The 26,298-nt window shown below is 39.9% G+C and overlaps 2 protein-coding genes across 5 annotated transcripts; one reads left to right on the top strand and one right to left on the bottom strand.

Moving 5' to 3' along the window:
* Positions 1–7,200: 7,200 nt before the first annotated feature.
* LOC124150862 (exosome complex component RRP46-like) lies at positions 7,201–11,391 on the bottom strand. Of its 2 annotated transcripts, none has more exons than XM_046523016.2 (2): positions 11,303–11,391; positions 7,201–7,873 (listed from the first exon to the last, which is right to left on the bottom strand). In XM_046523016.2, exon 2 carries the CDS (start codon positions 7,863–7,865, stop codon positions 7,230–7,232), a length of 636 nt encoding a protein of 211 aa, XP_046378972.1. In that variant the 5' UTR covers positions 7,866–7,873; positions 11,303–11,391; the 3' UTR covers positions 7,201–7,229. The 2 variants fall into 2 exon arrangements, with proteins under 2 accessions (XP_046378972.1, XP_046378971.1); XM_046523015.2 differs by lacking the exon at positions 11,303–11,391 and adding an exon at positions 11,007–11,160.
* Positions 11,392–12,472: 1,081 nt separating this feature from the next.
* Positions 12,473–21,754, top strand: LOC124150863 (probable ATP-dependent RNA helicase DDX17). Of its 3 annotated transcripts, none has more exons than XM_046523017.2 (14): positions 12,473–12,574; positions 12,686–12,862; positions 13,766–14,012; positions 14,260–14,356; positions 14,743–14,876; positions 15,286–15,351; positions 15,561–15,702; positions 15,812–15,972; positions 16,180–16,352; positions 17,594–17,704; positions 18,046–18,107; positions 18,222–18,281; positions 20,079–20,315; positions 20,872–21,754. In XM_046523017.2, the coding sequence occupies exons 2-14, from the start codon at positions 12,708–12,710 to the stop codon at positions 21,531–21,533; spliced, it is 2,307 nt and encodes a 768-aa protein (XP_046378973.1). In that variant the 5' UTR covers positions 12,473–12,574; positions 12,686–12,707; the 3' UTR covers positions 21,534–21,754. The 3 variants fall into 3 exon arrangements, with proteins under 3 accessions (XP_046378973.1, XP_046378976.1, XP_046378974.1); XM_046523020.1 differs by having other exon boundaries at positions 20,079–20,367; positions 20,872–21,025; XM_046523018.2 differs by having other exon boundaries at positions 12,491–12,574; positions 12,683–12,862.
* The last annotated feature ends 4,544 nt before the right edge of the window (positions 21,755–26,298 follow it).

The raw sequence follows: 26,298 nt of genomic DNA, 5'->3' as shown, positions 1-26,298 counted from the left end.
TCTGTGTGTCAGGTCCCTACAACGATTTCACCTATATGGTAAACGTCTGAGAACTGCATCACTTTGGTTTCAGCAACCCATGCTTGCCGTACAAGGCGACTGAGCTTGTTGCTGACTTGGTTGATGCACGTCACCGTATCTCAATTGCGTGGATCAATGATCATGATGTCAGTCACTGGATTGTCTGGTCCCGACTTGATTATTTACAGACCGCCATCATATGGCTGGCATATTGCTGAGTGTGGTGTTAAACAACAAACAAACAAAGCATCACTTTTGGGTTTGCCCGCAACACTAAGCTCACACAACCTGATATAACTGGAAAGCTATTCAAAGTGGGGTTAACCCAACTCCTCTGTCACTCCATACAACTGGAGAGGGAATTTTGTCATCGGGACCACCACATTTTGTTTTTGAACATGCAAACATTGAGAAATCTCAAGGATATTATATATCAAATCTTGATTATACAAGGGATGGTCAAAAGTTCTAAGTCTGAATAACTTTCAACTATGGGCCATAAAGTGAACTAGTCAATGTAGTACATTGTTTGAGAAGTTCATTGCAAGTGTATTTGGTCTGTTGAGGATGTTTATATGTTAGTGGGGGGCACCGGTGGCCCAGTCGTGTAAGGCGCCGCGATTCGCTGTGCAGAGTTGCGTCCCTTGGGCACTTCAGAAACCTATGATTGTGGGTTCGATTCCCGGTTCGTCCCAACTATGTTTCTAGGTTTGTCAGCACCATACCTGTGCTCGTGGGTTTCACCATAGTGGTAAACGTCTGAGATCTGCATCACTTCGGGCTTTCCTCCCACATAAAGCTGACGAGAGGTGATATAACTGGAATACTGTTAAAAGCGGCGTTATACCCAACTCACTCACTATATTAGTGACGGTCAGTTGAAAGTGCTAGGGGTCCAAATGTACACAATAAGGAAAAGAACGATTACTGAGCAGTCATCAATTTTTATCCCCCCGGCATATCATGCGGGGGGATGTAGCGATCAGCCAGTCTGTCTGTCAGTCCGTAATCATTCCTTTTCCGGGGCAGAATTCCAAAACCATTCAGTGTATTTGATCGAAACTTGGCAAATCTATCAGGCTAATACTGAAGTGGTGCCTTTTGATATTTTGGGATTTTTCTAATTTTTATTTTTTTAAATTTTTATGGAATGAAGTTAGACATAGACTCAATTGGGGATGGGGTTCGTTTCCGGGGCAGAATTCGAAAACCATTCAGTGTATTTGATCGAAACTTGGCAAAGCTATCAGGCACATACTGAAGTGGTGCCTTTTGATATTTGGGGATTTTTCTAATTTTAATTTTTTTAAATTTTTATGGAATGAAGTTTGACATAGACTCAATTGGGGATGGGGTTTGAAGTGGTGCATTTTGGTTATATTTTTTTTACGACTTTTTATTTTTTTAAATTTTTATGGAAAGAAGTTGGACCTAGACTCCATTGGGGAACGGGTTCATTTCCGGGCCAGAATTCGAAAACCATTCAGTGGGTAAACAATGTATGCTTCTTAAAGAACATTCAACTGTTGACTCATTACATAGAGAATTACACATTTACTAGTGGTTACTTTACAGACAGCTGCCGGGGGGGGGGGGGATATGTCATCTTTCTGATGACTCTTGTTTTTTACTTTAAAGACAAGTACTCCCCAAGAAATTTATGACCGCATGTCCCATGTCACAAGTTAATGGGGATAAGTGCCCCAGCTATTCCACGGTTAAGCGCTGGGCAGCTATGTTTAAGGCTGGAAGAACAAGCCTTGATGATGACCCTAGGTCTGGACGTCCCTCAACTTCCATCAATGAAGATTCAATCAAGGAGATACCAAAACTTATACTGTCAGATAGACGTATTACCATTGCTGGTATAAACCATGTATCCAATGACGCTATTATTCATGAACATTTACAGATGAATAAGTCATCTGCTCATAGGGTGCCAAAGTTTCCAGAATTCTGATCTTATGGAAAACATAAGTCTTCAGCAACTCATACTTGCCGTAAAAGGCGACTTTGTCGTAAGAGGCAACTAACGGGATAGGGTGGTCAGGCTTGCTGACTTGGTTGATGCATGTCATCGTATCCCAATTGCGTGGATTGATGCTCATGATGTGAATCACTGGACTGTCAAGACGCAACTCAATTCCTACTATTCAAAACATTATTTACAGACCGCCATCATACAGCTGGAATATTGCTGAGTGCGCCATTTAAAAACAAACAAACACTCGGTGACAGGTCTGACGACTGTGTAGGAGGAAGCTGTTCGATCGAACCCACATTGTCGCACAGCAGCCTTTGCAAGTCCAGAGGTGTGAGAAGAGGCATTGCCATGAAGTACTAGAACTCCAGCAGTCAGCATTCCTCGCAGCTTTTCTTGATAGAATCTCTCAGGCTATGAAGCACAGCAGCATAGTAGCCTCAGGTAATCGTCTTTTGACTTTCTAAGTAATCAACAAGGATCACACCCTTTGCATCCCAGAATACAGTGGCCATAACTTTCTTCACTGATCTTGAAGACTTGAATTTCTCTGGTGCCGGAGGAGTGGAATGTGCCATTCCATTGATTGACGTTTTGACTCGGGGGTCATAGTGGTAGACCCATGTTTCATCACCTGTTACTATAATTTCTTTTTTAACTTAACGAAATCCTCCTCAATTGGCTCTACATTTTTCTTCCTTAAGATCCGGAATATTTCTGAGTGCAGCACTAAATAACAAACAAACACACAATCATATGCAGTTTCTGAAGTTGTGCATTCTCAGGCAAAGGGACCGGCAAACTACATGTCATATATGAAAGAAGATTTTAACCCCCCCCCCCCCCCCCCCCCCCCAAAGAAAAAAAAGAACTTGACAATTATTGCACATAAACATGACATTACAATATACTGCAACCAGGCAAGTCATAGCTGAGCTCGTCGACTGTCGCTCTTGGTTTGGGTTTTTGTGGGTTGAAGATCCGGCTCAACCCGCAGAAGAACTTCCTGATTTTTGTGAGCCCGGGTGCCTCTGACGTGGGGCGTGTCTCAAACTGATTAAGGACATCAATCTCAACTAGGGTCCTGGGAATGTTTTCCTCGGAAGAGGTGGTGAATATCGGGGTTGCCGCCCACTCCCGACAGGCTGAAACAGACATTAACCGGTACATGGTTAATTATTCAGCGAAATTAGTCCATTTATATTCGTTTGTTTGCTTGTTTACGCCATAGACAGCAATATTCGCCGGTGTGACTGTCAACAAAATACGACAAATTACGTCGTAGCTAGGGTATTGTGACGTGTTTGAAAAGTTTGTGGTACTGTATTCTAAAGGTAGGCCCAATATTCCAGCTATATGACGGCGGTCTGTAAATAATCGATTCTGGATCAAGACATGAAACTACATGCACTTACCATCTCGAGACAGGTGCTGAGACATGGGACTCGTTGCAGGCTGGCGAAGATTTTCTCCGACGTACTTATGCGTGATTCTATAATGGTAGCTGGCAAGATCAAATGCTCCAACAGTACATTATTTCAGAAAGAGAGTTTGCTGATCTATTGTCATAGTAACGCTTATTCCTTTCTGCCAGTTGCACGTAGTATGCTTTTGCTGAGACTGCATGTTTATTGACATGACGTCATTGACGTCCAACGGAATGAATAATGACGTCACACTTTGACTGTGAAGTTACCCGAGTACCAATATCATTAAATCCGATTTTAGTTCTCGTTACCGCAAAACAAGTAGCCAGAATTAAGATCTGATTTTAATGAGATTGGTACTCGGGTAACTTCACGGTCAAAGTGTGCACAGGAGTACGAATAATCATTATTCACCACTCGCCCATGTCCAGTATTTCTGCTTTTCCTGGAATGACACAAGTTGTCACGCATGTAGCATAATTTGTACCGAATAAAAGCGACAATACCATTTCCATAATCACAGGCAATCCGCTGTACGCAATAAGTGATGATGCGAGCTATTCACGAAAAGATGAGCGTATCCTGACCCAGCGATGGCACCCGTCACAGACACATAAACAAACACGGGAAAATATGGTGCAAGTCAAAATAGGGAATTGCATCGGACATAATTTCAAATCGTCACTGATGGGTCAAACTTGGAAATGGGGCACAGGTATGGTGCTGACAAACCTAGAAACATAATCCGGGCGAACCGGGATTCGTCCCCATATCCTAGGTTTCTGGTGTGCCCAAGGGATGCAACTCTGAACAGCCAATTGCGGCGCCGTAGACGACCGGGCACCATACCCGTGCTCGTGGGTTTCATCGAAGTGGTAAACGTCTGAAACCTGCATCACATCGGGCTTTCCTCCCACATTAGCTGACGTTAAACACAACTCACTCACTCTTCATCTTTTACGATGTTACTTGTGCACACACAAATATATATTCCTGGCAGGTGGAGATTGGTGCAATTAATCTCATTACAATCAGATCTGCTACTGCCAAACAAAGATCTGAGGACATCTCATAACGGATCACATTAGAACGACCTTTCATCCGACCAATCAGAGCCTCGCTTGCCAGATCATTAAGGTGACAGTCGGAATGTGTTTTATAAACATGCAACCTCCAAAACGTTAACAAGGGGTAATCATCATCTATCTCTCACTTCAATGGGATAAACATTTGAACCGAAGAGATGTTGCATAGACCTGGGAAATACTGCCAAACAATCTCGGCCTCTTGACATGCCACAATGCTCTTTTGTTCAGTTTTCAAATTTTGAAGCGATAGCTTGTCAAAATATTTTTCAAAACGTGAAAAAAGGGAATGGAAGTCGGCAGTTTGAATCTAGTGATTGGCTAATTTCGACTTCTTTGTTCGTGATTTCATTGGTCGCTCAAAGTTTGCGAAAGGTCATCAAGATGTGACTTGTAATGGGATCTCCTCAGAACTATGTTTATCAGAAGCGAGAACTATTAAGGTCTGAATTTAATGACATTGAGATTGCAGCGACAACTCTTCGTAGATATTTCTACGAGACATATCCAACATACAAAGTGATTGTTGGAGGCGAGATTGCAAACCTAGAGATTGGATTGGTAGAGACGACCAGTCCTTGTTTTACCCCCTTCATGCCGGGCACCAGGCAGGGTAACAACTAGTACCACATTTAACGCCGTTTTGTATGACACACCTGGGCATCAAACCCCTGATCTTCCGCTCCCCAGGTGGACGCTCTACCACTAGACCACGGAGGCGGGCTTGAGATTGGTAGAGACGACATTGCAAACAGATTGGTAGAGGCCACATTACAGAGATTAGTAGAGGCCACATTGCAAACAGAGATTGGCTGAGACCACATTCCAAACAGATTGGCAGAGGCCACATTGCAACATAGAGATTGATAGGGGCCACACTGCAAACAGATATTGGTAGAGGTCACACAGCAAACAGATTAGTAGAGGCCATAATGCAACATAGAGATTGGTAGAGGCCACATTGCAAACATATTGGTAGAGACAACATTGCAAACAGAGATTGGTAGAGACCACATTGCAAACAGATAAGTAGAGGCCACATTGCAACAGAGATTGGTAGAGACCACATTGCAAACAGATTAGTAGAGGCCACATTGCAACAGAGATTGGTAGAGGCCACATTGCAAACAGATAAGTAGAGGCCACATTGCAACAGAGATTGGTAGAGACCACATTGCAAACAGATAAGTAGAGGCCACATTGCAACAGAGATTGGTAGAGACCACATTGCAAACAGATTAGTAGAGGCCACATTGCAACAGAGATTGGTAGAGGCCACATTGCAACAGAGATTGGTAGAGACCACATTGCAAACAGATAAGTAGAGGCCACATTGCAACAGAGATTGGTAGAGACCACATTGCAAACAGATTAGTAGAGGCCACATTGCAACAGAGATTGGTAGAGGCCACATTGCAACAGAGATTGGTAGAGACCACATTGCAAACAGATTAGTAGAGGCCACATTGCAAACAAATGTCTCTGCATCATTTGCAGCAAAGATGAACAACTTTCTCCCCTCTGCAGCAATTCTAGGATTCCAAAGGACATCAGACCAGACAGTGCCAACCGTAGGCAAGTATCAGAACACCAACATCTACTACGACATCGACAACTGTAAGGACTTTTGTTTTAGAGCCAGGAAATGTTTTGCCTCTAACTGTATACAGGATCCAACAGATGAGGCAATGGCAGCGTGATGTGGGCGACATTCTCCCACTGAGAACAAAGTTGTTGCAAGTTCAAGGAAACATAACCTGACGACATTGTGAAGAAATCCTACAGCGGCACGATGTTCCAATGCACCATGCTAACTTACTCTTAGACCATGCATCTAAGTCATGTGTAATTTTTAGCATTTTTACAGAACCAGTAAAACACCTGACCTTAACCCAAAAGAACACCTATGGATCACCATGTGCATCATTAGAAACCACATCCATTGCAACAATTAGCACATAAACTACTGAACATTTCCCAACATGTGCTTGATGTTTTGGTTGTTTGTTGCTTAACGCCGCGATCAGCAATATTTCAGCTATATGACGGCGGTCTGTAAATAATTAAGTCTGGACGAGACAATCCAGTAATTGACATCATGAGCATCAATCTTTGCAATTAGGATACGGTAACAAACATCAACAAAGTCAGCGAGCCTGACCACCATGTTCCCGTTGGTCAACCTCTTACAACAAGAGTAATCACCTATTTCAGCAAGCATGGGTTGCTGAAGACCTATTCTGACCCAGATCTTCGCGGGTGGATTTGCTGAAAGAATATGTTCTGAAATACATGCTGTGTTGTTGCTGCAGGAGTCGTTCCAGTTGCAGCTGATGTTGTTCCAGGAGGAGGTTCGGCAGCAGATCCTTGTGCCCACCATCAGGAGTTAAGTTTTGTTTGTTGTTTAACACCACACTCAGCAGTATTCCAGCTATATGACAGTGGTCTGTAAATAATCGAGTCTGGACCAGACAATCCAGTGATTGATATCATGAGCATTGATCTATGCAATTGGGATCCATGACATGCATCAACCAAGTCAGCGAGCCTGACTACCCAATCCCATTAACATTTTACGACAAGCATAGTCGCCTTTAATCAGGAGGTAAGAGCCTTCCTAAACATTGAGGAGGCAAAATAACGTCACAACACCACAGAAAGAAAGTTTGAAATAAATAAAAATAACTTTTACAAAAATCATTTTATTAAAAGCAATCATGGTTTTGACATTTTCTTTTCAACTGCAATCCTGTAGAAGGAGAAAATCTGTTTGGCAGCCGCCTGGGCATGTAGAAGACACCTGTGGAACTGTTCCGTGGTGAGACTTCCGCGACTGGACATGGTGACAACACTGTAGGTCTGGTTCTCCAACACAAACGTCACACCAGCCACCTTCTCCCCCTCCTGCTTGAGGTCCGGGTCAAGTACCGTGTTGCCCTCTCTGTCTATAATCACATACACTCCCGCTATCAGGTACTTCATGTTCACACAGGCATCTAGTAACGCCAAACAAGCTGCATTCACGGAGCATGCGAGCAGGGAGCCCGAGTCCTGCAGCTCTTGTACAGTCACTGATATGCAGGACCTGGGGTGAAGGGAAGCCAATATGGCCGTCTCTACTGTATTGCGAATGTATCGTTCATGCAACCTCTCAGAACATCCGGGCAGCCCTGATTTGGGTTTGTAGATGACTTCCACTGTGGCTCGGTCCAGTATTTCCCGAGCAATTTTCACTTCTCCTGGTCCATATACTGCTGCCAGGATTCCTGTGTCACCTTGCGTGAAGGTCACTGTTCCATCAGGTCGAGTCAGTACTCCAAGGTCACTGGTCATTGGCCGGAGGTCAGTCATGATTGCACCTACAATCAAACAGTTTCCGTTCACAATATTCTCTCAAACACAAATCATGGTATATGTGGCATCTAATCAAAATAAAAAAAGGACAATTTTTAACGCTGCTTGACCAAACAAGGTGCCCATGTTATTCTTCCATTCTTGTATGTTTTTCCGCATACCAGATACTTACCGCATATCAAATTTTATAATGACACGTGAACAAGTGGCCCAGTCATGGTAAAAAATGCAATTTTTGATGTGGCTGCCATGCTTCAAGTTGGATCATAATTCTGTAAGCATTGTTTAGAGACACCATAGCTGGGATTATTCATACGGAGTTTCAACTCCATAGGCCTTGTAGTTTCAGAGGAGATACAGGTGAATAACAGATGGACAACTAGACCGCACCAGACATAAGGTTACTTGACTTTCAATCAGGTGAGCTAAAAGTGTAAGCCCTGTATGATTTTTTGTTTGTTTGTTGTTTAACGCCGCACTCAGCAATATTCCAGCTATATGACGGCGGTCTGTAAAATAATCGAGTCTGGACCACACAATCCAGTGATTGACATCACGAGCATCGATCCTCGCAATTGAGATCGATGACATGCATCAACCAAGTCAGCGAGTCTGACCACCCGATCCTGTTAGTCGCCTATTACGACAAGCATAGTCGTTTACGGCCATCATGGGTTGCTGAAAACCTATTCTACCCCGGATCTTCACAGGTCAAGCCCTGTATGAATTATGCTAATGTAGTACGGTATCAGGCTTATTATTAAAGGATGGTCAGTTGTCTTGATACCAGGAAATATCCCAGAGATCTGAGACTGACAAATTAAACTGTATTATCTATTTTCTCTTTGATTGTTTAATTATAGAGTGTGAGTTTGGTTCAACACTTCTTTGAACAGTATTTAGAAATATCAATGTGTGTCAGTTTGAAGTGGGAAAAGTGCAAGTCTTAAACATTTACCCTTTGGTGAAACACACAAGCATGCGAATGAGTGAGTTGGGAATAACGCCGCTTTTAACAGTATTCCAGTTATATCGCGGCATGTCAGCCCGAAGTGATGCAGGTCTGAGACTTTTACCACTTCGGTGAAACCCACAAGCACGGGTATGGTGCTGGCAAACCTAGAAACATAATCAGGGTGAACCGGGATTCCAACCCACAATCATAGGTTTCTGGCGTGCCAAAGGGATGATACTCTGCACATGCGGCGCCTAAAATGACTGGGCCACCTGTGTCCCCCATGCGAATGAAGCAGACCAACCTATAAACACAATCAGGGTGAACCAGGATTCAAACTTGTTTCATTCTACTTATCACTATTTCTAATAATGATTTAGTTGGACTGATCTGCTAAGGTCGACCTTTCGTGTGAACCTGTTTACACATATAAAACCATACCAGTCACATATCTCACCTTTCATTATGAAATGGGCTACACATGAGAGGCAACAACTACTAACTTGTTGTTTGTTAGCAAAAGGAAGTGATAAATACCACTCAATTTTTAATAGGGATAATGAAATTTGTCATTCTCATTTAATATATACAGTATACACTTGCCATATGAGAATCAGTTGTGTGTATCATGGAACGATATAAATGTCCTCATCCAAAATGGTGAGGTGGGGTGAAATTGGGTTTAACGTCGCATCCAAGATTATTGCACTTATAAAGCGACGTGCATGCACGTGTGTGTGTGTGGCTGCTTGTACTAGTCCGGACTGATGCTGATTTATAGTGCTAGCTCACTGAGATACCATGCTGCAGTTTAACATGAATACCCCACTCAGACACAGTATACTGACTCCGAGCCGACCAGTCCTTGTTTTAGCCCCTTAATGTCGAGCGCCAGACAGGGTAACAACAAGAACCATCTTTTAACGTCTTTTGGTATGATGCGGCCGGGGATCAAACCCCGGACCTTCCGCTCTCTGGGCGGACGCTCTACCACAAGACCACGTAGGCGGCACCATCCAAAATGGAGTAGAATATGCAGTAATGACAGGTTTATGGGTGGAAGTTTGTTGTAAATGGGTGCATTTGGGGTAGATTCTTATTCCTTGTCACTCAAACGCATTGTGTTCATTCATTTTACAATGAAGAGGTGCATGTCCATAAACCTCTAATTCACATTATTAGTTTGTAAGTGGTGATTAATGCATGCATTTAAGTTAAGTTTGGAGATTAAATAAGCTGTTTAAAGCTGAATATTACTATCTATCCATATGTTTGGAGCAACCAGGAAAAGAAAGTTCATTATAGGAGGGCCTTTGGACTAATTACAAAACATTACTATTCCATGTAAAACAATCTATATTTAACATACTTAAATTACATTCAAGTTCATATTTAGAGGGATTTTGAATCTAAGGTCCCCTATATTCTTTCCAGTTTTAACAGTAAGGTTATGACAAGGACCTCTTGACTTTCATGCTTCTTTTCAAATACTGACTAATTGTCTCTTGGAAGATGCCAGAAAGGCTATACAACATTGAGAGGATTAGGATCACCCATAAAGACATTATAACTAGACATCAAGACTGTCCTTGAAACAACACAGCACCTACCACTGCCTTTGTTGTACCTTGTACTTAGGGCTATGCAATTAAATTCCTCATGCAACTAATTACAGAAACGTACAATGGAAGGAGTGAGTGACAACATATAGCTATTAAAAGAGATTATGCATTTGCCCTTGGGATTATTCTATGCCACAAACTTCGTTATTTCCACACAAAGTGGTCTCTTTTCTTTCGATTGATCTCTTATTATTGAATGTAACAAACTGGCAATAAAGGTGTAGCCGACTGTTGTGACTCTGTCATTGTTCCACTTTCAACAAAGTGAAGGAAGGTGAATGTTTATCATCCAGATAAACATCACGTCAAAATCTTTTATTCACATTTAACCTAACATACCACAACAGCAGAACACACATTACATAGTATATTTTGGAATCCCTTCAACTCTCCCATCCACTATTTTATACGGTAAATTCGAAGAGAATGAAAACTAAATGGTTTTCCCTGTCGTGCAAATGGGCGTTGTGCGTTTAATTGATATCCTGAAATTCCCTAATTTAGCTCATTTTATCTGGGGAACTTTCGTTTACATTAATCTGTATAAAGTTTCCAGCATACTTTCTCGTAATGACTTCCACCAGTTGACGAGTGTTGATTCAAACCATGCTTCTCTGTTGTAAACTTAGTGCACTGCTTCTTCACTACCGAGTCCTTTTACAATTCCTTCTATACACACAGGAAATACTGTGTAGGGAGTTCGTAGACATTCCTCGGCCACGTGATTGATCATTGCGTAAATATCACATTTCATCTATTCCTGTGTATATTATAGTGTAAAAAATGTTTTTAAATCCGTAATTGCATAACTATTTCATAAAGTCGGTCTACTTTTCATGTGACATAGAACATTTTACCATTTATGTGGTGTTATTTTCTTTCCCTGCGGACGCACATGTTCACTCAGTCGTATCAAACACGTGACAGGAGGCCTAAGGGAAGGGCGAAAAGTGGTATCTAGATTAAAACGAAATATATATATCTAATTGCGTTCTATTTAGTTAAAACTATTACACTTAACTTTCTCTTATTATGTATTATTTTGGCGTGATATCACATCGAAAAATTCGTATGTGTACATACTTGTAATTTAATAATTAAAAAACTCTGAGAATTAAAATAATGCTGAACCCTGATACGTCCAAAAGAAATTCAATAACTTGAAGGGAGTGTCGAGTTACCGTAAATAGCAGTGTGTATTAGTATCGAAACTAGTGGTGACACATAACTGTAACTCAGCGGTGTTATCAATCAGGGATCAAACGTCTCTTCAAGACTGGTATTGGTGTATACAACAAGTTCCAAATGGATTGCATACAGAGTATATAAAAAATAATTAACCTCAAATCTATTATTTGAATGTTAACCTACCATCGATTAAGTGATGAAATCTAAATACTGGCTAAGAACTTGATATTCGAACGCAAAATAACAGTTTTGGGAAATGTAGTAGGGATAGTTTTATATAAAATATATCATGTTTGAAACCTCCTATTTTCTATCGACTTAAATAACCTAATTATGTATCTATTCACAGTGTAGAAAGTACGTGAAATTTATGAACCATATTCACGATTCCGATATATGGTTAATTAACACTGATCCCTCATTTTAACATGTTATTGCATTGCCAATTAAATATTAGGCAGGAGTGAGACCTTCTCCTATACTGTGACATTTTATTACGTTATGTTGTATATTTATGAAATAATGATTGTGCTGCTTATATAAGTGTATGTCATGCATACACATACCCTGAAATGCACACTCAAAGCGCACATTGTGTCTCTTTGTGACTATGGCTTCTGACGAGTTATACGATACCACGGACTTGTATAACTGACGATACACAGTGTCTCTCTCATTTCAGTTATATTTAAGTGAGAAGAGAACGACATGATAGATTTAGACATTAGATAGAAACTTCATTTATTTTTATTTATTTTGTTTCAAAACATGATCCTCTCACATGTCACAACATTTCATCGGGGAACGCAATCTATTTTTCTTCGCCTTACCGAGTTTGCTTTTGTGATAAACTGTTGTCATTGAGACTGGTGAGCACGTGTGGATAGATCTAGAGATGCATGTCTGATATTTTGTGTGTCATTGCGTGTCACAGAATCAAGGTACGCTTCGGAATTAATTAGCAATGTCGTGTACTAATTGCCCATTGTTTTCATCTTGCTGATTATGTTCAGTTTATCCACCCATTGCAATTAACGTTTCATTGTTAGCAGACGAGCGCGCAAGAATACCCTTATGACGTCAGTGTTGACCGGCTCACTACTTCGCCATCTTGTCAGAGCGCAATCATTAAGAAAAGCAGCCCCACCACTAGTAGGTCGCAGTGTTTCAACGGGCATGTCATACAGAGATAGAATGTTCGACTCATCAGGTAGATCAGACAGAAAAGGGTGAGTTTCATTTGTATTTTACATAGATCATAAATTTGTACCTTAAATGAACAGCAATAAGAATAGGTCTAAATCTAACTGGGATGGGTCCTTGAAAATTTGCTTTGTCAGCTACGCTGTGATAGATTAAGGCCTGGTTCTCATGGAATTGATAAATTCAAGAATCACGTGTTTTTTAAACGTCTCCCTCGTAATTCTAGTTTTTATTTCTTTACAATGGACATTCTTAGTTATTATTTTAATTTGCGTGAAGGCACAGATTCGAGAAATATCGATCCAATATGGCGTCGTTTCGAAATGGCTTCCCCGTCCACCTCGAAGGAGTATCACAAGTGTAAACTGTTTTCTGTTCGCACAATTTGTCGATTACAAAAATATGACGCGCACTTAAAAACGACATGACTAATTTCGAACGATACTATACATGCGAATTCTTATCCGGTTATGTTCTGAAATACTTATCAGGACATGGGCCGAAATGGTCCAGTGCCCCTTCAGCATGTTCAGAAATCTAAGGCTAAAATGTACAACCTTTTAGTGTGGAGGCATTTCATTATCCTTTTTTTCTGTTGAGCAGAAGCAAAGGTTCGGGTGAGATGCAAATTCTCAAGGAAACAAATTTGATCAAATAAACCTGTCCGGTTTCAGATCATCTATCAAGTAACAAAGGATTAACATGCTATGTCAAACATCTTTGGAAATTGTCTTAACTGATAGAACTTAGACTCAGTTTGGGAAATAGTTGATCGCAAGTTTGTTGGGACACTATATAACCTCGGTAAAGTCTGAGAATATGTTCCAAGTCTAGATGCTCAGGAAAAAGTACCAACTTTCATTTGCAAACAAGTTTCTTATGAATTGTTCTCCCTAGAAAAGTCAAATCAATTATTTAACTTGTCTTAGGTTCGGTGGGAGAGATGGTGGTCGAGGTGGAGGATCTCGTTTTGGAGGGAGAGATGGTGGTCGAGGTGGAGGAGGATTTGACAGATATGGATCTGGTGGTGGTATGGGTCGAGGTGGTGGCAGGCCATCCCTCAAGGGCATACAACCTGGAGAAAGACTGAGGAAACCCAGATGGGATATGGAGAGGCTTCCCAAGATTGAAAAGAATTTCTACAGGGAACATCCAAATGTAGTGAATCGATCACCCGTGAGTATTTAGTTATATACAAGTTTTTATAACAAATCACAATAATTGGCATGTGCAGGGTTAGGACTTAACTAAAAAGTTTTACTTGCCCAGGTAAAGATAAATTGACCTTGTAATGTTAAACAACAGGGAAATTAATGCTAGCCCGCAGGAATTTGTGCTAGCCCTAGGCTAATGGGCTAGTGTTAATTTCTAACCATGAATGTGATATATATGATGATTTCAGTGTTTGCTCTTCTATTTCTAGGAAGAAATTCAGGCATTCTACAATGAGAACCAGATTACAATTAGGGGACGAGATGTACCAAAGGCAATCCTTGCCTTTGAAGAGGCAAACATTCCAGGTTGGTTTTAGCGAGATATTGATTTTAAATCCATCTTTTGCTATCATGGGATCTTAATTTTTTTGGGGAAAAGATGAAATTGTTTTAATTGACATGAAGTAAAAAGAGCAAATTGTTAGCTGTCAGTTTCCTCAGCAGAACTCCAAAAACATTTAGATATTTCTTGTTGGAAATACCTATTTAGATAGGTCGAGGAAGCTGGTGCCTTTTGATGATTTCGAATTTTTGTTTTTGATCCTTTTTCGTGATCAAAACAATAAAAAAAATTAAATGGTTATGTGGGGTGTGAATATGATACCTCCTGATGATACTTGTTCTAATTTTCATGAAGATAGTAAGTGCCTTATTGTGGTGCTGTACATGAAATATTGTTTGTTTTTTTACAGACTATGTTATGCATCAAATCAGAAGAAACAACTGGCAAAAACCAACACCAATTCAGAGTATGGGTTGGCCTGTTGCACTTTCAGGCAGAGACTGTGTTGGAATTGCACAGACAGGATCAGGCAAGACTCTTGGGGTATGCTCACACATAACATATATTTCTTTAGTTGAACACTTGAGGGAAAGGCTATGAAAACTAAAGGATAATTAAGATGCTGAACAAGGGAGATAGTTCTATGGATATACAACTTCTTTGTTACAATGAATGTGAGGATTTGGCGCAGATACTAAAACCATTATCAAGCAAGTTCATCATACAATTTCTAAATACAACTTATAAAAGAAATAAATTAAAATACTATGCAGCATACAAAATATTGGCATGGTTAGGACAACCATTTGATCACATGAAACTATGTACTTGAAGTTAAGCAATTTATAAGTACAGGGTTTATGCCTTTGTGAATCATTTTCACTATTCAGTGTTCCTGCTGACTTTTGAAACTTGAGTTTCTCTAAGTTTGGTTCAATCAATTGATTTGCAGTTTATCCTGCCAGCTATCATCCACATAACAAATCAACCCTACCTCGAACCTGGAGATGGACCAATTGTAAGTATTATTTTGTTATGCATCAAACACTTTGGACAAAAACAGCAGGTGTAGGCACCATGGTCTGAATTTCAGTTCAGTTCACTTTTATTTATTGCAACAGTTGACATGTCCTTAAGTCATATCGCTATTGACTGTATTGAAACCTGAGCTTGATGTTTCTAGTTAGAACATGTTAAAATTACTTAAGTCATTGTATTTTATTATAGTGTTTGGTGCTGGTTCCAACAAGAGAGTTAGCCCAGCAGGTTCAAGAAGTAGCCATTGAATTTGGCCATGCATCCAAGGTTCGCAACTGCTGTGTGTATGGCGGTGCTCCAAAGGGACCACAGATCAGAGATCTAGAAAGAGGTAATTAACCTATGCATGGGCAAGCTTGTATTTAATAATTTAGCAAAACTCTTTACGCATTCATTAGGATACAATAACATAAAATTAAGGTTTCCTTATATTATTTCAGGAGCTGAAATCTGCATTGCAACACCTGGAAGATTGATTGACTTCCTTGAAGCTGGAAAGACTAACCTCAGACGAACAACATACATGGTTCTTGATGAAGCAGACAGAATGTTGGACATGGGTTTTGAGCCCCAGATCAGAAAAATCATTGAACAAGTTCGAGTAAGTAATCACATCTTACTTTATGCAGATTCATGACAACTGTGTATGTATATCATGCCGGTTTTATTAATTAAGGCTTGTAAAAACATCTATTTTTTCACTTTATTAAGTTTTGTACAACAATCTGAAAACTGATAGTAATCGTCCAAAAAGCAAATATTCTCTGGACATGTCTGTGATGCTGATGAAATGGATTTGTTTTTGTAGCCAGACAGACAAACACTCATGTGGAGTGCCACATGGCCCAAAGAAGTGCGAAAACTGGCAGAGGACTTCCTCAAGGACTACTGTCAAGTTAATATAGGAGCTTTGCAGCTTAGTGCTAATCACAACATCCTTCAGATAATTGATGTGTGCCAAGAGTATGAGAAGGAGAATAAGTAAGTTTAAGACTTAAGTGCTACAGTGATCCCTCGCTACAACGCTATCTCCAGGGTCCAAATAATTGATGAGCGATATAGATGATCAGCGGTTTAACGAAGGTCGAGTTATGTGGTAGAAACAAAACAGTATATAGTGAAAAAAATATTGTCAAGTATTATTATGCGCCTTTAAAAAACCCCACATCGTACCCCTTCAGCGAATTCAGGTGAATAAACAAGTAGAACAAACTTGTTCAATAAAAGTATGAAATTTGATATAAAACATCACTAGACATGATGATTTACCATTTAAAATTTCCTGCTTTCCAAGGCATTGTTTTCTACGCAGAGATTAAGATTACAGTGTATTTTCTCGTAAACTAAGCCAGAAATAGCAATCAGCTGTGCACGTTTCCTCCCAATCTACCGACGATTCAGTTAAAACATTACCAATGATGCAACTTCAAAGAATTTTGATGCAATATGGTCGGAAGAAATCTGAAATTATTTTATCAGGAATAATATATTCAATAACGAGGGACCACTGTACTAAGTTTGTTAGTTGAGTTGAGCCCAACTGCCACAATTGGTTTCTCAACCACACTCGCATTACATGTTCCATAATTCATACCTGATGTACCTCTTGGGAATTCTGACTATGCTAATTCAGGAAATTTTGAATTCATGACAGAATCTGCTTCACTTTCTTAAATATTTAAGAACACTTGCAAAACATATCTTTGTCATGGTTGTCAAATGTGAAGGTCTTTACTCCAATGACTGTTAATTATGTTCTTTGCCTAGTAAGCAGAGCTTATAAGACTCAAGTTTGGGACACAATATCTCTGTAGGTTTTTTTTATTGGAATGTCTGTGTGCAGTTCATGGCTGAGATTGAAGGTCAAGGTCATTGAGCAAGGCTTCGGGCTGTTCTGTTTCGATGTTGTACTGCATTGGGCATGTATGGTTCACTAGATGATACTATTTGTGCAGCCACCATTCCAGTTGAATTTGAAGTATAAGTAGCACCAATAGAAATTCATCATATTTTGTCAACTAGTCTTTTATAACATAGCAGGGCAAATTTCTACTGGTCCTATGTATGATTCCAGAACTATTGGGTAGTTTGACATGGACTATGACAAGGCCAATTTCTATCGCTGAATATTAAGATATGATAGATTCTGTGGACATTTGGTAAGAAGAAACCGTACTTGACTTGTCTGCATTCCTGTAAAATATTGACAACTTTCACTTCAGACTTGTGAAACTCCTTGAAGGCATCATGCAGGAGCGAGACAACAAGACACTGATATTCATGGAGACTAAGAGGAAATGTGATGACTTGTCTCGACGGATGAAGAGGGATGGGTAAGCATGATACTTGCTTTGAAACAATGCAAACCTAATATCAGAATGTCTAAAAACATTCACCTCACGTGGTTCAAAATTTAGCTGTATTTTCACAAGTTGCCAAATCAATCTGGTAAGAGTCTATCAACCTAACAAGTGTCGGTCCACAAGGAAATGTCACGAGTTTACCTAGTCTCAGAGACTTGCGGATTCCTACTAATTTCTAACGCTGCCCCAGTATTTTTGTAGCTGAAAACATTGCTTGTATGGTAGTATGTGATTGTACTGTTATGTTTGATACTATAGGAAAAATCCTTTGTCAAGAAAACAAAAATTTAATTTACGAAAATTGTTTTCAGTTGGCCTGTCATGGCAATCCATGGAGATAAATCTCAACAAGAGAGAGACTGGGTTCTGAACGGTAAGTTCAATTAACCATTACAATTACAATACATTTATCATTGTTTTTATTGAGGTTGAAGTTTTGTGCATGCTCATTAGTCTGTTATTAATTCATATCTTTTGAATATTGCAGAATTCAGAACTGGAAAGACACCACTCCTCATTGCCACAGATGTTGCCTCCCGTGGCTTAGGTATGTTAATGTTGCATAAAGAAATGGTTACTAAATCAGATCATCTTTCTACTTTAGAAATTAAATCTGCTTTCTTCCATCATATAGAAAAATCTGCAATTCTTTTGGCATCTTCTTCTGCTTTAAATAGAATTCCATTGATACAATATTTGCTTCTTTCACATATGCCCATTTTCAATAATTGTATAGTTTGTGTTGACAGAGCAGGTATTGGCCACTACCGGCATGACTAACACTGAGGAGCAGAGAGGGAGAGGAGGAAGGATACATGAACTAGTAGTTGTAGTAGCTAGCAGCTACTTTTGAACAAATGGTAGCAGTGCACAATCTGTATGGCTTGGAAGTGGTGTTGTGAAGCTCAACTGGTTACACTTGCTGTATTTAGGTTAATTTGTTTTCATTCCAAATTTTGAGAAAATAATCTAGTTTCTGGCCTTTACAAATGTCTGTCAGCAAGAAGCAGTCAGTTGTTGTAGCCACACCACATGTCTGCATTGTGCAACCTGGAAATATGCCGACTCTGCGAGCTGTCTCTCCTCCCTCACTGATTGCAATCATGGAGTCATGTCGGGACCTGCTCTGTGGTACTCGTCAAATCACATCACAATGGGAACTTTGCTATGGAACCACGGCACAGACTGACTGCTCATACACATGTACAACTGGCTCCAATCCTCAAAACATTTGTAAAAACTTCAACAAACTTATGGGAATATTGCACTTGTATCAGCTATGGCCTGGAAAATGTATAAGCCTTTGACTGGATATGTTTTATCTGAGAAGGTAGAATTTGTTTGGAGAGGTGTAATAGCTGCTGAAACTCGTGGATGGATTGTTAGTATCTGTTCAGAGGTGACAATTAAGTCGGTGTCTGTGCTTGGTGCAGGCACAGTGGATAGATTGAGGTTGGAGGAGCCGACGTTGTGTGGAGTCATGGCGTGCGTTATCTGTGGTACAGCAAAGTACCGAATCTAGAAGATGCATGCTCCCTGGACAATGAATGAATGAATCACTAGAGCAGTCATGTTATAGAATGGTGTTGGGGCACCCTAGGGTTGCAGTGTTTATCTACTCTGCAGCAGAGGAGAAGGTAGGTAATACTGAAAAGGTAAGTGCGTCACTTTGACTTAGGGTAATATCTATAGCCCCAATTGCCACCAGCTGCAAACAGTAGTGAATTGGAAAGGGGAGTGTGCATTGAGTATAGAAGGTGTGATGTTGAGGTGTTGTTGAGTTGACAGGATCCTGAACCTGGGGAATAGGGAATATGCTTCACCCAAGCATCATTTATACATGACAGCTTATAAAGGGATAATCTTGCGCCCCTTGGCCTGGTTCTAGCATGTAGCTTCACTTATTCTAGAAATCACATACACTGAATCTTTCAAAAATTGCTGTTTTGACTTTCTTACCTTATCATGGAATGACTAATAGATGAAACTTAATGATAAATTATCATTTGTAAGAATGATCTGAACAAGTATAAATGTTAAGTGCATGTTTAATATAAGTTCAAGCCCAGATCTTAAAACCATTAACCTTCCTGCCACTGGAATACAAGGGCTTCATTGCTTCAGAAGTAGGAATGGTGTGATAAGATAATGTGCCAAGTACACAATTTACTTTTCAATGGTGCTTGGGAGTTTGTGCACATTTTCTGCCCCAGTGAACTAACACAGACTTGCCTTCCAGATAAAGCAGACTGTCCCCAGAAATCCCTGAACCCTCTCTAACCTTGTGTTAACTTTCTCTCTCCCTGTTGTGGCTGTGTTAACAAACACGCTGTGACAAAAACAGATGTGGAAGACATTAAATTTGTGATAAACTTTGACTACCCTGCCTGCTCTGAGGACTATGTGCATCGCATTGGCCGGACAGGCCGCAGCAACAACACTGGCACTGCCTACACATTCTTCACACCTAGCAATAGCAAGCAGGTGAACGACCTGGTCTCCGTGCTCCGGGAAGCCAACCAGAACATCAACCCTAAACTACTTCAGTTGGCCGAGTCAAACCGAGGGAGCATGGGCAAAGGTCAGTACAGAAACAGATTTAGTAGACAACGGCGGGACTACTATTATTAGAGGTATGAGGAACATTTTGTTTTCATTTGAATCAGTGTTGCGCCCTCAACAAAGCCCTGAAAAGAGCCTACATTATCTACATAGTAATTTAGTTTTGATCTTGAAATTTAAATGACCACTCGTAAAATGTTGCTATTGCAACCCCCAGACTTCAGTTTTATTGTGGGACGGCACTGTTTGGTGGAGGGACTTGTGTTCGACCCAAATGAATCCCTGATCAGAGTGGTCATGCTCTTATCCTGGATAAATTTGTTCGCATGCAGTTACCTTTGTTGTCTTGTCTTGTTTGGTTCTTAATGTAGATATTGTATCTTTTAAATTTAGCTCTTGTATTTTTCTATTCTATTTTTTCATTTGTGAACTAAGTTTCTCTCAATATAATTTTATTGACCATATTAAAACTGTTCATATCTGATAAAATTATTTATGGTAAAGAATTTAACTGTAATTTGTCATTCATATGCATTGAAGCTTATCTTCTTAACTTCTGGACTATCTTATTACAGGTCGAAGCAGGTGGAAGGGTAGAGATGACAGGAGTGGTCGTGACAGCCGTGGAAGCTACAGAGATCATGATAGCTATGGTAGTCGTGATGGTAACAGAGGACGTGGGGGTTCAAGTTATGGCGGTTCAAGTTATGGGGGATCAAGTTACGGGGGTGGCAGTATGGGGAGTGGTAGCATGGGGAGTGGTAGCAGTTCGAGTGGGTTTGGTCAGGCATCGCGCGATAGTTCAAGTGGGTCCAGGGGAGGAGGATATTCAAGTGGTTCAAGTAGGGGTGGGTTCAGTCAAAGAACTGACAGCAGGTTTTCAGGTCAAAGCCAAACTGGACAGGCACCAAAGAACAATTTCAACCAAGGGGCTTCAAGGGGGGGAATGGCGCCCAAACCACAGTCTGTAGTGCAGCAGCCTCAATATGGACAACCGAGGCAGCCACAAATGAATGGTTATGGTGGAGCTGGTGCTGCAGCAGCTGCAACACCAGCAGTACCACCTAAACCTCCACAGTCACAGCAACAGCCACAACAGGGAGGACCAGGGAAGATGCAGGATTTGCAGAACATGGCCTTTATGTATAGCCAGTGGATGCAGCATTCCACTGGTGCACCACCACCTCCCCCATCTGGCCCTGTGGCACCCCCTCCCCCTCCCCCACCTGGCTACTAGTTGATGTACAAGCAGTTTTCTCGGACCACTGTTGTACTCTTTAATTTATAGTAATTGAAGATTATCAATGCTCTGGTGGCAATGAATCATATGTAAAGTATACATTGTTTTAGTTCATTCATTTTACTCATTTTATTTCATTGTCTTTTGTGTTCTCTATTGTACTTCAACATTGTTAAGATGTGCTTTGAAACCAATATGAATAAAAACATGTACATTCATATGTTTATATTTTACTTTGTATTGACTATACCTGGTGCAGCATTCAGGTACACTAAATAGAAACCACATTGCACATGTAGGACTCGATCCCATACAGCTTCATTCCAAAAGACATTAAAAGATGGAACTTGGCTAAAACAATGTTTGGGCCGAGTATACTGTGGGTGGGTTAGCTTTATAAAATAGACGTTAGTCCAGACTAGAAAAAGTAATCACGCGCATGCACATTATTATACAAGTACAATTATCTCAACACAATGTTAAAATTCCAATTGTCTCACTTCAACCTCCATCTTTCTCATTAGTGCGTATACATTCATTACCATGCTAATGTGTCCTTTGCCTGGAACAAAACCCACATTTTGAAAAACTATCAGAACAATCCATCCAAGATTAAACAATGAAATATTGGCTTGAAAACGGGACACATTCCTCCTTGGATCAGGGACAGTTGCGAACATGTTCATGGATCAATATCTAAGAAACTTCGTTGTAAAAAAAGGAAATGTTAGACCAATGATAACCATGATTTTGGTGTACAATATTCCAGTTTTGGTCGAAAAGTACGATGCTTATAATGTCTTATGTGGCATGATGGCAAAGTCATTACGAAAAATACGAAACGGGGGAGGACACCTTTGTGGTTACTCTCAAAAGTTAACGCAGTTATCTATAAACTTGCATGAGTTGGGGTCAGCTTTCGCAAGGGTTTTGGTCATGATATTTAGTTGAACAGATATGCCCGAGCCTTCAAGGTTTGTTGTTTTCAGTTTCTTAAGCAAGATTATTTTCTACATGAAACATTACAATCCTACCACAAAAAAATTGGGTACCACAGCTATCATGTTTTTGCATTTATATATATATATATATATATACACTGGTGGTCAGACTTGTTGATGGGGGGGGGTCTCTTTAATAACATTTCATAGGTTTTTTTTAAGTTAATTTTGATAAAGTACATTGTCCTTGACAGCCCTATTCGATTGAGCATGTTAGGAAATTACATTTGACTTGGCAGACACTGATGGTCAGTGTAGTAAATGTACAGTATGTGTCACAAAGGGGCGGTTGGGTAGCCTGGTGATTAAAGCGTTCGCTCGTCACGCCGAAGACCCGGGTTCGATTCCCGACATGGGTACAATGTGTGAAGCCCATTTCTGGTGTCCCCTGCCGTGATATTGCTGGAATAGTGCTAAAAGTGGCGTTAAACCATACTCACTCACTCACACAGGGACGCCACAAGCACTCTCATACACACATACATTATATTCTCAAAAAGATCTCAAATCAGTGGTTTCTGTGGAATGATACGGAAATGAAGACAGTGACACGGGCATACCATGATATACGCATGTACACAAGCATATATATTAATATATACATATCCTAAAACTCAAAAAGGTTGTGGTACATCATCCAGTCTGTTAAATTCCAAACCTCTGTTTATGGACAAAGAACAATCTTTTCTCTATCTTATATAGAAGTTTGATTTCATTCATTAAAAACTGTATTCAGTGGTATATTTTAAACTCGACATCTGATTTTATCATCCTGTTCACAGAATATTTTATCTACAAACACTTTATCAGTTATAAGATTTTCTTGGAAGCCAAAAATGTTAAATTCTGCTGAAAGATTTAGATTATGAATTGGTACACATTTGTCATTTATCCAGCTCATAAATTGTTTCCAGAAATTCTGTACAATATCCCACTCCGACAAGAGATGGACAATCGTTTCTCTATCATCACTGCAAAAAGTGCATTGATCACTGTCCGCATTCTTGATATAAAATAGAAAAGAGTTTGTTGTAAGTATCCTATGAATTATCCTGAACTGAAACCACGGAAGCTTTGTATCTTTAGTTATTTTGAAAGGTTTTATAAAAATGGATTTCCAACAGTTAAATTCTTCAAAAATAAGTTCCCATATCTGTCTGGCTTTCCAACTAACCAAAGTGTATAATAGGCATGTTTGGAAAGTTTCTTTAATGAGAAAAGTTTAGTCAATAATAAACCGTAATCTAAAGATGCTTTATAGATTTTAACTCCCATACTATACAACTGTCACACTAGGATCGTTTTGTCAAGGCCACAGCTTTGGAAAAAGATTTGACTGCTTAACTTGGGAAGCATTAACTGGTTGTTTAATGAAACTTAACACTTTGGAAATTTGTAAAATAATTGTGTACACCCAATTTGTAACCTTGTCTCCACATCTGTATTGTATGCAGCACATCTCTACAGCTGTGCTGTATTCATGGATATCATCTCTTTATACTCTTGTTTTGCGGTCAAGGTCACAGTGAAGATAATTCGTGTATGTTTTGCAGTTTTCACTGAAATGCTTATTTCTGCATATGTTTGAAGGTCATAATGCATGATATTCCACCAAGACTTGGTTTTTATGCTGGAAAGTTCTTTGGAAATCTTAAGTAGTTTAGTGCACATTAAATTTGGTACATATCCTCAAGCTGAGCCATGGAATTGGTATGATTATTGAAGGTCAAGGTCACTGAAATTGTCTCCCCTTTGTGTAGTGAACCAACCTGTGATTGTATGACATGTTTAGGTGAAGATCCTAGGTAGAATAGGTCTTCAGCAACCCATGCTTGCCGTAAGAGGCGACTATGCTTGTTGTACAAGGCGACCAACGGGATCAGGTGCTCAGGCTCGCTGACTTGGTTGATACATGTTATCGATCCCAAATGCGTGGATTGACGTTCATGTGAAACCACTGGACTGGATTGTCTGGTACAGATTTTGATTATTTACAGACCACCATCGTATAGCTGGAATATTGCTGAGTGTGGCGTTAACCAAAACAAAACAAGAGAGCACAACATCCCCCACATGAATTTTTTTAACGAGTTATGATATGATATTTTCTTTGTATTTTATTAAATAACAACTTATGAAATAACAACAGTAGATGGCACTGCATTTGAAACAAATTGTGCAGAACATTTTGTTGGGATTAATCAAGTCTGAATGCTAATGCCATAAGGTTGTAGTTCACCCAGAAAAGCCTTATACAAGGAAACTAACTATAGTCATGATAGTTATAGTTAGATATTGTGATATTCTCTGGAAACTGGAGGAGTAGATTTCATGAAGCTCCATAAAACAGGGACAGTAACTCTGTCAAAATTAGTCGAAATGAAACGGTACTGCGTTATGCGTATCATCAACATGTTGACATCTTCTGTGTAGAGTGTCAGGGATATTCTCTAAAAGCTGAAGGAGGAGTTGATTTCACAAGCTTAGTACCTCTCACAATTAGGCAAATGAAACTCCGTAAAACGGGGGCAGTAACTCTGCCAACATTAGTCGAAATGAAACGGTACTGCATTATGCGTATCATCAACATGTCGACATCTCCTGTGTGTAGAGTGTAAGGGATATTCTTTGGAAACTGTAGGAGGAGTTGATTTCACAAGCTTAGTACCTATCTCACAATTAGGCAAATGAAACTCCGTAAAACAGGGGCAGTAACTCTGCCAAAATTAGTCGAAATGAAACGGGACTGCTATAGTATCATCAACATGTCGACATCTTGTGTGTAGAATTTCAGGGATATTCTCTGGAAACTGTAGGATGAGTTGATTTCACAAGCTTAGTATCCTCTGTGGGACGGAAGTCCTGCGCCACAACATAATCCCCCCTTCGGCCAGTCTGGCCTGGCGGGGGATAAAAAACTAAACTGTTTAGGAAAGCTTTTACTCATGTTTTCAAATAGAAATAATCAAGCATGTTATCAGCCAATATTAACGGTCGAGGTAAAGAACTTGAAGTGCATAGAATTTTCTTATGCAAACACCTTTCAGCACTGATTTTCAGTGATCCATTCACTTAATTTTCATCACTATTTTGTCTTTTATGCCAAATGGAATCGCTTTTTGGCAGATAATCATATTATTTTTTTACGTTGTTTGGAAATATTTAGGTAAATAGTCATTGGGCTTTGTTTTGATGTTTCTAAGTTGTTTTCATAATGTCATTAAAACTGAAGTGTTATTTTGGGTACTGATTTTGACATTAAGTATCAAAGATGGATATAGATATTGGTAAGGTCACCTGTCACTTCATTTGATGATGATTCATGATGTTCCTGGGTGCTGTTGTACAAAACAACCTTAGCACAACGACTGTTGTAAGTCTATGCAAAGGTATGGGAGTTACGATTACCTTAGCGCCAAGTTTGCTTTGCACAACAGCATCCTGGTGCTCAATTCAGGAAACCATTCAATGATTGATGATACATCAATCTTAATCACCTTTAATAATTGCCCTGTGTCAAGGTCATGTAAAAATGTAATTAACAAAGTTATTATTCCCACCTAGCTAGCCTTCCAAGTTTTGAAGAAGGAATGTTCAAAGATGGTTTGGCAACCGGGAAACTTTTTTAAACTCCCAAGACCGATGTCATGAACAAACTTTACCCCCCTTATAGTAACCCCATAAAAAAAATTCAAAGTTTCTTAGAAAGTTTGCTGGTAGACACTTGATTTCTAGGTGTGTAGTGGCACTGCATTATTTTA

The sequence above is a fragment of the Haliotis rufescens genome, unplaced genomic scaffold, assembly GCF_023055435.1.
Source record: "Haliotis rufescens isolate VD_foot unplaced genomic scaffold, xgHalRufe1.0.p SCAF_11, whole genome shotgun sequence".
Taxonomy (NCBI): Eukaryota; Metazoa; Mollusca; class Gastropoda; order Lepetellida; family Haliotidae; genus Haliotis; species Haliotis rufescens.
This window is presented reverse-complemented; position numbering and strand designations above follow the sequence as displayed.

Excerpts from the sequence above, each read along its gene's own strand:
- LOC124150862 (XM_046523016.2), bottom strand. The coding sequence starts at position 7,865 with ATGACTGACCTCCGGCCAATGACCAGTGACCTTGGAGTACTGACTCGA.
- LOC124150863 (XM_046523017.2), top strand. The coding sequence starts at position 12,708 with ATGACGTCAGTGTTGACCGGCTCACTACTTCGCCATCTTGTCAGAGCG. Across the intron at positions 15,973-16,179 it reads AAATCATTGAACAAGTTCGA|CCAGACAGACAAACACTCAT; the intron begins GTAAGTAATCAC and ends TTGTTTTTGTAG. Across the intron at positions 18,108-18,221 it reads GAGAGACTGGGTTCTGAACG|AATTCAGAACTGGAAAGACA; the intron begins GTAAGTTCAATT and ends TGAATATTGCAG.